General features: G+C 48.6%; 2 protein-coding genes across 2 annotated transcripts; both read left to right on the forward strand.

Moving 5' to 3' along the window:
• The first annotated feature begins 8,372 nt into the window (after nucleotides 1-8,372).
• Nucleotides 8,373-9,233, forward strand: LOC135389204 (uncharacterized protein K02A2.6-like). The gene has a single exon (XM_064619269.1). The coding sequence runs from the start codon at nucleotides 8,373-8,375 to the stop codon at nucleotides 9,231-9,233; it is 861 nt and encodes a 286-aa protein (XP_064475339.1).
• A 518-nt stretch (nucleotides 9,234-9,751) lies between these two features.
• LOC135389205 (neprilysin-2-like) lies at nucleotides 9,752-12,310 on the forward strand. Its single transcript, XM_064619270.1, has one exon. It carries the CDS (start codon nucleotides 9,752-9,754, stop codon nucleotides 12,308-12,310), a length of 2,559 nt encoding a protein of 852 aa, XP_064475340.1.
• The last annotated feature ends 669 nt before the right edge of the window (nucleotides 12,311-12,979 follow it).

Genomic DNA, 12,979 nt, shown 5'->3' on the forward strand with positions numbered 1-12,979 from the left:
TCACTCGCAAACACCTCCCTCTCGTAGCCTGCGAACGGGTATTTTACCGCATGACCGGACCGGCAGTTCCTGTTTACGCCCGCGAAATGACCGCCGATCTTAGAAGACATCTCACGCTCCTCAAAGTATTGGCCACCAGCAAACTGACACACCGCGCAGAGTTACTTAAAGAGCTCAGCTGCGACGGCATTCGAATCCTTTCGGAAATCTGTCTGAACATTCTACGTGGAAATATCCCACTTTCGACGGAACTTCATAAAAACTTGAAGAAACACAAAAAAATCCTCCTCTTCCTCGCTTACAAGTCACTTCATAAATGCCCCCGACAGTTGAAGAAATATATTAGGCAACAACGAGGTGGCCTCATTCCCATACTTCCACTGCTCCTCTCAGGGCTATCAAGTCTCGTGGCCGGAGTCGCCTGGCGAGCGATATCCAAAGCCATCGGTCATGGCTCATAGAATAGAAATAGGTGAAGTTCTGAAATCTAACGATTCGGATGACGTAAAGGTGGGCAAAATATTGGAAGCCCTCTATTACTTGCTGAAGCGCGCTCATTATCATCCTCCTCCCCCTCCTCCTCCTCCTCCTCTGGAACCTGTCCATTCGGCACCTGAACCGGAACCCAATCAATTCGGTTTTAATCTTCTACCCTCCGGCGTTGATAAAGCACGTGCGAAATCTGTGCTAACAGAATTGAAGAAAGTTTTCACCTGGCAGGGGGATAATGTACTAGTATATAGAGGGAAGCGAATCAATCTCTCAAACATTGTGGCCCTTGTGAGCTACTTAGCACGTCGTAGCGCGCTCATCAAGAAACCTGGTTGGTACAAAAAAGTATCGAAAATTATAAGCGCTCTGAAAATGCACCGTATTGCTCGCTGGAACAAATATGGGGCCCTATAGAAAGATCAAGGAGAAAGGGTTAGGTGGACTCGATCGGTACCGACGTTATCACAAGCTCACGCACGCAGAAGCCATCGAACAGCTGAAAAAAGAAGATGCTTACACCCTTCACAAGCCAGTGAAGAAAAAATTTAAGCAGCGCTCCATCATCGCAACTCACGTGAGGGATTTATATCAGGCTGACCTTCTGGATATGCGTAAATATCAGAAATTTAACAAGGGCTTCAGGTACATCTTAACGGTCATAGATACGCTATCGAGGTACCTGTACATGGTCCCCATTCGCACAACGCGCCCGCAAGACGTAACGAAAGCTTTCCAACGAGTTTTCCGTCATGGAATTCCGAAGAATCTCCTCATGGAGCAAATTTTGGGGTTCCCTCGTTCGTCAGTATTTTCAGTCGCTACTAAATCACTATAGCACGCAAAGCGGAATGAAGGCGGCCTCCTGTGAACGCGTGCAGAGAACAATTAGAGAAAGAATAGCCAGGCATTTCACTAGTACGGGGAAGTTTAATTATATCAACGCGCTGCCGAAGATAGTGGCCGACTATAACGCTGCAGATGGCGCTTTTGTCGACGACAGCGTTGGGTCTGTTTTTTGCCGACGGTCAGGGCGGCGGCGTGCTGACTGCTGCTGCGCTTTTCCAATGACATTGCATGGTGAAATACCTATGGGACTGACGGTGGCGCCGGTTTCACTTTCGTTTCTTGGTAGGGACTGAGCTACCCATTAGTGACAGCATGCTTAGAAAGCAGTGAGTTGGTACCATCCATTCAGAAAGAAAAATCTGAGACTGAGAAAGAAGCACTCGAACGAATCCTCTAGTTTATGTGTGTCTTTTTTGTGTTAATCTGCGTTCTTACAATGGGAGGTTCGTAACTTCGAGGTGAACACTGCAGAGAGTGTGGGCCAATTCTCACATGGCCACGCCCAAATAATCGTCGTGAAGGGGCAGCGGAAATAGACGTGCATTTCCGGCGTTGGGAGAAGAGAGACGTTGAGCCAAAATAATTGCCATGCAGAACTTCTTTAACGACGCCGGCAAGAGCTGCCGAGAACGATACACTGGCAACCAATAAGGTGACACAGAAAGGCCACGCCTCCTGGTTTTTTGTCTGCTTTGGATGACGGAATGTCACTATGGTGGGAACATGAAAATCGTGTGCTCTGAGGGGGCGGCGGAAATACGCCTCTACTTCCGCGCCGCCCGCTCACGACGGCGCGTTGGGCGTCGCCAAGTGAGAATTGGCCCTAAACCGGCATGTTTAAGTACTTTTTAATGTGTTAGCATTTGAAGTGTTAAAGTGGAAAACACTATGGATGCGTGTGTATGAGATGGTGAAGCTTCACCGAGACAAAGGTATAAGTGGAGCTGCATAGGTGATATATGAAATTGGAGTAAGATAGTAAAAGCTAACCAAGTAATTGATGGTAATTCAGGGTAAATAAATGTAATTTGAGGTAATTAAAGAAAGAAGATTGAGGTAAAGGTAATGAAATATAAGATGTATGTAATTAAGAGAAAGATTAAATAAATTTCAATATTACCTCAGGTAACCTGGGATTACCTACGGTAGTTAAAGGGTATTAGAGGGCGATTGAAAGTAATTGGTTTTGGTGGGCGGGTGCGTTACAACGTTACGCTTTTCTTCTTATTTTCTTGGAATTAGTAGAATTGGTCGGGTGGCGAATACGATGTCTCCATATTTTTTTTATTTTAATTATCAACCTGCTTATCAAAATATACGAATAAAGGAAGCTGTCAAACCCAAGATTAGCAACGTGATGTCAGCCACTTCGAAGGAATCATGTGCTTGGCTTATCATGTTCTCGGAACCCTTATCGAAAGATACCTTCCAATCTGCTAGATCGCTTTCAATCCTTCTGAATCTTCCTACACCGGTGCCTCCAAGCAGCGTGATGTCACGTGGCTACATCGACCTGGGAGTGCCATCGCAAAGCGCGAAGGGAAAGGGGGACGGGACAGAATATGCTAGATGCAATGTTGTACCCGCTACCCGAAAAAGGTAGCGCAATACCGATACGCGCTACCTGAGTAAAAAGTAACGAAATCCCAATATCGTTACACGTTCCTAAAAGTAGCGGAATACCGCTACCGTTACTCGTAAAAAGTAGCGCGATACTTCATGCGCTACTTTTTAGGAGAGAAACGAACAACATCGTTGATGACGTACTTCAAAAGTCTCAAAATAATAACATAAAATAATGTCTGAAAATAATATAAAACAAAAAATAATAAAATCATACCTCAAAATAATAAATCACGTAGGTCGCTTGAAGGCTGTAATTTGCAAGACCATTCTAACAGATTTACTGAAGCCGCTTCGTTAGATATCCCGTATATCTTTTTCTGTTCCCCTAAAGCAAATAAAGCACAAAACAAGCCTACCGCTAAAAAGCTCTACAGCGTTGTTACAAAAAGAACTGAGTTTGCCCGGAACAAGAAGTTAGTAAACATACCTTGGTGTGCTTTTTCAAATTGGACTTTGACTTCCTTGACGCACAGATAAGCTTTCCCACCGAGGCGCATAAAAGACATCTAAACACCTCGCTGCCGTTTTCTTTCTCCTCCATATACTCAAAGATGCTTGCTGTAGCAGGCCATGGTCCCTCCATTGCATCGGACAGGAAATGGCAACACTCTCAACCCGGTGTTAAAGGTAGCAGTTACATCGGGCACGGCTCCACAATGCAGTAGGAGTGACCTCAGTTTGCGGACAACTCCAACCATACACCAAGAAGGTTAATCCCAAATAGGGAGCACGTGGAGGGCACAGCCTCTTTGTAAGATAACGACATCTGTGCCCTCCTTTCGGGCTATGTGCCCGGTCTTCGCAGAATGGGCCTTGATATTGGGCAGCTTGTTCGAAGGCAGGCAGAGCGGAGGCTTGATGATAGATCGAAGTCGAGGTGTCGCGAACCTGCGATCGGGAAGTAGGGCTAGCGGTAGCGCTCAAAGATTGCGCTACCGCAAATTTGTAACGGAAATACTTCTTACGCTACCTATTTAAAAAAGTAGCGCGATCTCTACTCCGCTACAGAAAAAAGTAACGGATACGGTAGCGCCGCTACTAGTAACGGCGCTAGGTACAACACTGGCTAGATGCCAGTGTGACGTTTGCGACACTGACGTCCAATCCAGGCAAAGACGCCCATTTGGGACAAATAAGCACTGCAGCGGGTTCCGACATGTACTAGCCGGTTTTGACTGGAACGAGCCCATGGAAGACTAGTTGAGATGGTTCGAACTGGAATGGAGGCCAGTTTAGATGGTTCCAGAAGACAGCGTGTACCAGCTTAGGCGTATCCAAGCTGAAAAATAGACCAGTCGAAATGAAATCTTTGTGTGGGACTGATACCTCGCTAGCAGTCTAGTCCAGTAAGTAGTAACTGAGATGATATTTGCTCACCTAGTATATTTAATACATAATAAATTAATTGCAATACCGTTTACCGAAAACGCGAGACGATACCCTTGCTTAAGAAAATGAAAGGAACATGTACACCAAATTTTGAGCCGGCGTTCACACGGGGCAGCTTTTCCCAGCAACACGACGCAACGTCTTATGAGCAATTTCGAGTCCGCATTCACATGTAGCAACTCGGTAGCTCCACCCATAAGCAACCTTACGGCAACCGGAGAATGTGGGTTCGAATCGAACTGGTGGAGTCTTTTGTTTAGCTACTGTTTGTCAAATTTCACTGTTTTTTTTTTCGCGAATAGATCATTATTACCTTCAAAAAATGGCAATTGATATGTTTTAGTGACACTAGTAAAAAAGATATTTCTCAGCTGCACCTGCAGGATTTGAACTCATGAATCCACGAACGAAATCCACCACGCCATCGGGAGTCACGTGGCAATGCTCCCTTCGCTGATTGGCCCGAGCGCGAGCAGCTTCTCAAGTTTTCGGTCGCTGGCTGTGCTGTCTGGGGTTTTTCCTGGGTTTTCCTCACACGCTTTCAGACACAGTCCCTTAGGACGCACATTGCCCCAGGGCGTCAGTCGTGACGTTGCCCACCTCGGTGAGGCCGACAACGGCGAACCCTTTCACCAGCACCACCACCACCAGTTTGGTCTGTGAGGTATCTGGCATTCGAGCCCAGCTGTTGACTCTTCTTCGCACGGCGAGTTCAAGGCTTTCGCTTCTCATATTCCCACCCTTGTTTATCTTTCCTGGCGGGCTTTGTCTAAGGACAGTCCGCACTTGGTACTCGTACAATAAACAGCTCTCTTATAGCGGCAGTTCGACTCGTGCTTTTGTTCCTGTACGGAGTCTAACACTCAACATGGTGTCAGAAGTGGGATCCATGGGTCTACTCTTCGTATAGCGTGGATTTCTACAACTGTGCAAACTCCAAGCCCTTAAACTTGAAGTATGGCAACGCCCGTGTCGATGCCGGCAACGATGTCGTACAAGATAGCACTTCCACTCGTTCTTCTTCAAACCCAACGAGTGGCCGGCATGGAAGCCAAGATTTCTTCGATTTCTGTCGGCTTCCGGATTGCAAGGACAGAAAGAGACCAACTTGGTGGACACGCTCGTCTATGTGATGGGACAACAAGCCGAAGACATCCTTCAAACGTTCAAGCTCAAACCCGAGGAATCGACCAACATCACAAAGGTACTGGAAAAATTCGGGGAGTATTTCGTACCTAGACGAAACGTGATTTACGAGCGAGCCCTGTTCAACACTCGAGTCCAAAAGGAAGCCGAGTCCGTGGACGATTTTGTAACTGCTCTCCACGTCTTATCGGAAACTTGCGCTATGGCGAGTTAGAAGAGGATCTGATCCGAGACAGTCTTGGTAGGACTCCTCGATCGCAAGCTGTAAGAGAAGCTGCAGCTGGATCCGGACCTCAACCTCGACAAAGCGTTGGTCACGGCCCGACAGCATGAAGCGGTTCGAAAGCAGCAGGCTCGCCTTCGACCGGGTCCCGAACAAGACGGCAACATCGATCGCATTATTAAACACTCAGGGGGTAACAGATCAACCACGAAGAAGCACCACCAAAAATCTCCATAGAGCTCAGAGAACTCCAGAAGCAAGACATGCCGTTGGTGCAGCAGGGATCCACATTCGAGACAGCAGTGTCCTGTGAAAACTGCCATCTGCAACAAGCGCAAAAAGAAAGGACATTTCGCACTTGTGTGCAAATCCCCCTCAACAGTTCACGCAATTGAGGCAGGACGTTAGCTACGTAGGCATCGCTGGTGCAGATAGCAGCACAAGATGGGATATATCAGTGCTACTAAACGGTAGGCCACACTTTTTCAAAATAGACACGGGAGCAGATGAAACCGTCATATCTTATGAAACATTCTGCCAGCAGCGTAAGCCAGGCACCACGCTTACAAAGCCCAAAAGACAGCTATACGGTCACGACGGCAAACCACTCCAAATCCAAGGAACGATCGATTGTGACTTCGAGCTAAATGGCAAAAAGGCACCACAAGTGATCTACGTGGTGAAGGGACTTAGGAAGTCGTTCCTTGGCAAACCAGCAATAGAAAAGTTTTGTTTGTTCCCACAACTGAACAACGTGGCTTCTACCCCTCCAATGGTGGTGGTTCCGAAACCGTCAGGAAACATCCTTATCTGTGTTGATCTATCAGAACTCAATCGACATGTGCACCGCGAATGGCACCCCATACCCTCAGTGGAGCGGACACTAGGACAGCTCTCAGGTGCAAAAATATTCTCGCGGCTGGATGCCAGCTCTGGTGTTTGGCAAATTCCTCTTACTGAGAATAGCCAACGGCTCGCGACATTCATCACAGCGTTCGGGAGATTTTGCCTCAATCGCCTCCCTTCGGCATCAGTTCGGCGCCAGAACACTTCCAGAAGGGAATGGCGAGGGTCTTAGAAGGCCTCGAAGGGGCACTCTGCCACATGGATGACGTCCCGATCTACGGTTGTACAGAAGAGGAACATTCCCAGCGACAGGAAAGTGATACAACGATCAGCCGACGCACAACTTACCGTGAATTCCAAAAAGTGCGTTTTTGGGACTTCCAGCATTACTTTCCTAGGACACAGAATAGACGACAGTGGCGTTCGACCGGATAATAGCATCCTCAGGTCAGTACAGGAGATGCCACCGCCATCAAACAAGCGCGAACTGCGACGTTTACTTGGCATGGCAACGTATGTGGCGAGATTCGTGCCTCGTCTGGCTGATGTTCTACATCCCTTAACATCAATGTTAAGTACGAAAAGCGACTTTGTCTGGGACAAGGTGCAACAACACGCCTTTCAACAGTGGAAGGACATTCTTTCGACACGTCCCGTTCTGGGGATTCTCGACCCAACAAAGGACACCATCGTATCTGCCGACGCCTCCGCGTACGGACTAGGTGCAGTTCTAAGGCAACAGCAAAGCGATGGAAAGCCAAAAGTAATTGCCTACGCCTCTCGCACCCAGACCGAAACAGAAAGGCGATACGCGCAGATCGAGAAGGAACTTCTCGCCTTGGTGTGGGCTTGTGAGAAGTTTAGGGACTACCTCATTGGAACCCGGCTTACTCTAGAAACCGATCACAAACCGCTAGATACCCTTTTCTCTACCAAGTCACTGGATGACCTTACGCCAAGGCTGCAAAGGCTACGTATGCGTATAATGTATTTCTCCTACGACATTGTTCACATTCCCGGGAAAGAGCTTCTCGCTGCTGATACTCTGTCAAGAGCTCCGCTTCCCACAACAGAATGTGGAGATGTCGATGAAAAAGTTCAAGCTTACGTACAATGTGCAACATCATTATACCAGCAACAGCTCCAACGCTTGACTGAATTAAAGAGCAACAAACAGCTGATCCTACTTGCCAGCAACTGGTCCGTCTTACTGAGCACGCTGTCTGTTAGAGGTAAAATACCGATGTACGGATCAAGAATAGTCATCCCACAGTCCATCCGCAACAACATTATACAGATGCTACACGAGGGTCACTTTGGAATTGTAAAATGTTAACTTCGTGCGAGAGACTGAGTGTGGTGGCCAGGGATAAATGCAGACATCGAGCAAATGGTGAAGGACTGCAACATGTGAGCGCAATACCGCATCAACAGCAAAATGCCGCTAATGCCTACATCAGTTCCACATTTACCAGCTCCGGTGGCGCAGCGGTAACGCGTGCGCTTGGAGACTGGGAGGTCCGCGGTTCGAATCCGCGGGCCGGCTGTGCCGTCTGGGGTTTTTCCTGGGTTTCCCTCAGATGTGTAATAGGCGTATGCCGGCACAGTTCCCCTGAAGTCGGCCCATGGACGCAGCTATCCTCCCACCGAGCGGATTCCGCTCGGTCTTCCACTTCACCCTCTCCACCACCTTTCCCTTCCCGAGAAATATGCCGCCTAATCAGGCAGGCAGACCTCTCGGGTTCCTCCCAACGACACTCCTCCTCCTCCTCCATTTCCACAACGTCCATGGGAAAAGGTGGCAATGGATTTGTCTTGCCTAAGCAGACAATGGTGGTTAATTGTCACCCAGTACTACTCGCGCTACCCTGAAATTGCGCGATTATCGAGCCTATCGGCCGCAACGGTTGTGAACCAGTGGAAGTCCATTTTTGCACGACACGGCATGCCGAACGAAGTAATATCCGATAACGGACCACAGTTCGCCGGTGCAGATCGAGTCATCAGAATTTCGAAAATTCGCAGAGGAATTCAAGTTCAAACACACCACTTCGAGCCCGAGATATCCCCAAAGCAACGGCATGGCAGAAGCAGCCGTAAAGGATATATGAAGAAAACGGGGGATCCGTACGAAACGCTTCTTTCCTATCGGTCAACACCCCTCAAGAATGGCTACAACCCAGCCGAACTACTGATGGGTAGACGATTGCGAACTACACTTCCCGTAGCGGAAGAAATGCTGCTACCCAAGAAGGTAGACCACGAGGCCGTAAAGAAGGTCGAAAAGGTACTGAAACAGAGACAGAAACAACAGTACGATAGACACTACGGCATTCGACCTCTCTCTGATCTTGATGAGGGTCAAGATGTATGGGTCATCGATGTACAAAGAAGAGGATGCGTGAAAGGCCCAGCCTCAACACTACGTTCCTATCTCATGGCAGCAGAGAGCGGTGATCTTCGCCGCAATCGGTCGCATCTCATCCCGCTGTCACACAGTTCACGTGATGACCAGTTGGCCGAAACTACAGACCTCGAAGGTGCACAAATGCATGAAAGAATTTGCACATGTGAGAATATGTCTCACATGCATACCAGAAATGGTCTCTGCATTACGCCAAAGACTTTCCCTGAGTCAGAGACTTCCAAAGGAGGGGAAATGTGAGGTATCTGGCATTCGAGACCAGCCGGTGACTCATCTTCGCACCGCGTCTTGGCACGGCGAGTTCAAGGCTTTCGCTTCACATATTCCCATCCTTGTTTATCTTTCCTGACGGGCTTTGTCTAAGGCCAGTCCGCACTTGGTACTCGTACAATAAACAGCTCTCTTATAGCGGCAGCTCGACCCGCTTTTCTTCCTCTACGGAGTCTAACGCTCAACACGGTCAGGGAGCGATTACGAGCAACCCGAGTTGCTGGAGGTTGCCGGTGTTGGCTGACTGTGTGTTGGAACTCCAAGGTTGCTCGTAGTTGCTAGAAAAAGTTGCCCCATGTGAACGCCCCCTGAAGGGAAGACAAGTGGACAACATACGACCACATTCGACGTCGACGCCGACCACTGGCATGAATGACGAAAGCGCGAAAAGGTCGCGTTACCCGGTTACTTTGGAAGTAGAAGAGGAAGTTAGAAAACAGCACGAGAAAGACGAAATTGGAAATCTGGAATTGGCATAAGAAACGAAGATGGCAACGGAAAGCGGACTGATCGTCGGCGGGAACCTCGCGAGAAGGGAAAGCGAGAGCAGCGACAGGACGTTGCCAGCTGCGGAGGGCAACGAGGAGGTTCCCGCCGTCGCCGCTACTGCTCCACGACAGAAAGTTGCGGCCCAGACAAAGCGACTGGAGCGTTACAGGGAATGGGACCCCTTCGACATTCCACCTCCCAAGGAAAGAGTGATTGAAATACGCCACTTCCAGCAGGCTGCACGGGACGTCAAGACCACCCCATGCCTCTTGTTACTGGGGAATATATCAGCCTTTGTGTTTCTCATCATCACGTCCCATCTCGCGAAGCACTTGTTCGCGCCCACGGTGTCGAGCACACAGAGTGTCCCAGAAGATACAACACCGCAGGTCATAGAAACAATCCGAGAACATAGAACGTGTAATCATTCGCGATGCGGAGCCATGGGACACGCGCTCATGTACAGTCTCAATGACGCCATCTCGCCCTGTACCAGCGTCTGGGACCATGCTTGCACTGGATGGATCAAAACGCCTGAACCGTTGTACCGTAAGGTGATTCTTGGCTCCACAAATTTCTACTTCGAGGACATGTACAAGGATATGCAGAAAACCCTCCTGACCATGAATGTGGCCACACGCACGCCCAACGCAATGCAGAAGGCATCTCTCTTCTACCAGAGCTGTCTTCGGCACAATATGACAAATATTGATAAATTGGATGAACTGAGAACAGTGTTCAACGGATATTCTATGAGAAATTGGCCTCACATAACATTTGCTGAGGATGTCCTCGACACTGTTCTTCCCAGGCACCTACGTGACACTCAAGATAATGCAATTTTGGCCATAAGAACTGCGAACTATGTTCCCGTAGCACCGATTATAGAAACAGCTCACCCTGTCAACAAGACAGTCTTCCTTGCCTTGGATTGTCCGTCGTTCCCCATGCCTCATTACGTCTACACGCAGGCCAGAATGGGTCATATGCGGGATCGCTACTACACCTACATGAAGGAGGCAATCACCAGATACTCTCCGAATGTCAGCAATGCTACGATACGCAACATAATGGCCTTCGAGATAAACCAGGCGTACGTGGTTCGCAAGCGCTGCTATAGAAGACGCTTCAAGCGGGTTTCCGTCAGAATCTTGACTAGAGACGTACCAGGAGTCGACTGGGTCACGTTTCTCAATGAGGTTATTGGATCTAGATCATTGTTCAAGGTTAACAAGTGGACGGTGATATTAATACGGTCGACGACATACCTACGCTACGTGGCTAGTTTGAGGCAAGGACCCAAAAACGTGAGGGCAGTTAACTACATCGGTTGGCGTTTGCTTCACCTTTTTGGGCGGCACGCGTCCACAGAGCTACGTCATTACGAAGACACTTTCAAAGAAGTCGACAACGCGCGTCAAGGGCACGGACAGGAGTGCCTAATGGTGGCCAACGACGTTATGCCCATTGCTGTCGGCAGAGTGTACGTGGAAGTGCACGCTCGAATCAAGACGTTCATTAAGGTCAACGCAATGGTACGAAGTATACTCTTCAGCTTCAAGCATATGCTCTCTGAAGCGTCTTGGATTCTTGGTGGAGAGCTCCAAACTGTCTTTGCCCACATTGATGGAATCCGAACGATGGTCGGTATTCCACCCTGGATTGCAAACGACACGCTGCTCAGAGAGTACTACAGTGATCTGGTCATCGATCCGTACGACAATTCCTTCTTTGGGCTGCTAGTGAACGCCACTGCGCACGTCGCACGAAAACGTTTTACGGCCCTCGACATCCAAGAAAATATTATATCTGGCACAGACGATGAGAGAAAGAAAGCTGAAGGAACGACCACCATCAGCATCACGCACCTGCACTCTTTCATCTTTCCAGCCAGGATAGTAGACCTGAATCTCCACAGGTACAACCCGCGTCAATCTCTCCTGTACGATGTTGTGGACAACGTTATTCTCCTGCCGGCTGGCATTCTGCAACCACCATACTTCGATCCGAACGTGCCGTACGCTCTAAACTACGGCGGACTCGGCGTGCTCCTGCTGCACGACATTATCACCGAATTCTTTCGTTTCTATTTCGACATTTTTAACAACAAGTGGAGGTCAAAAGTTAAGTGCATCAATGATGTCGTATACAGCAAGAGGGAAGACTCAAGCGGCGGAGTCGAAGGAGAACGGGACACGTTCACCGCTGCCTTCACTATGATGATGGTGCGCCTTGCATACAACGCATACCACGACTACATGGATGTCGACGACGATGACGTCCTCTCCGGTGTCTGGCCAGGGGTCAATCCTGACCAAATGTTCTTCCTCTCGGCAGTGAGGACTATGTGTTCCCTAACGCGCGACAAACACTGGGCGAAGCTCATGAAGGGAGGAACGGTCGCGGCGAATCGGTTACCGCTTCTAGAGAAGATCCAACTTGCCCTTCAGGGCTTAGCAGAACTCCACGACGCATTCCACTGCAGCAGGGATAAAAAAGGCGAGTTCTACATGTGTTTCGAAGATGATCCCGTCCTGGGCGAACGGAAACCCATTTGATGGCAACAATTGCTCATCCAATACCCCGGAGGAAAGGTTGAATAAATGTCCACTCGAAAACTGACTCTGCGTCATGTGTTTCATGCTGCGGTTCCGAGCTTTAAATTATGAATGAGCCCTGCATGCGACCAAACAGTAATCGGGATCGCCGAGAGTTTTTCGCGTGTCTCGCTAAAAATTTATCCGTGTCATACCTTAAACCCAGCAGAACAGCGCTCTGCCCTGAAAGTACTACTAATGTAATGTAAATGTACTAAGTAATGTAATTGGGAGTAGATTTACACGTAATGCAATGTATTACTAATCTTTCTCGACAGCGGCTTTTGTCCTACCTATGAGGCTTATCACATTTTCACCACGTTGCTGCGGGTAATGAGGTATTGTATCACCTGTATTGCGACGAAGCACGCGAATCATGGATAAACAGAGCAGTAAGAGGCCCGTTCATGGCCAAGGAAATGTTACCCGCTTCACCCCAATCATCATCATAACAGTAAAGTTGTAGCTGTTGTTCCGGGTCACAAGGGTATCACACGTCATGTGTTGCTGCCTAAGGGTGATGGAAAATACCTCGGATCCCGATCGTGCTGTAGCCTTTCAAATAGAAGCAGAGATAGGCATCGCCCCACAAGGAATAATATTAGGCAATTGGAGTAGGATCACTAGAAA

The sequence above is a fragment of the Ornithodoros turicata genome, chromosome 3 (assembly GCF_037126465.1).
Source record: "Ornithodoros turicata isolate Travis chromosome 3, ASM3712646v1, whole genome shotgun sequence".
In the NCBI taxonomy this organism is placed as follows: domain Eukaryota; kingdom Metazoa; phylum Arthropoda; class Arachnida; order Ixodida; family Argasidae; genus Ornithodoros; species Ornithodoros turicata.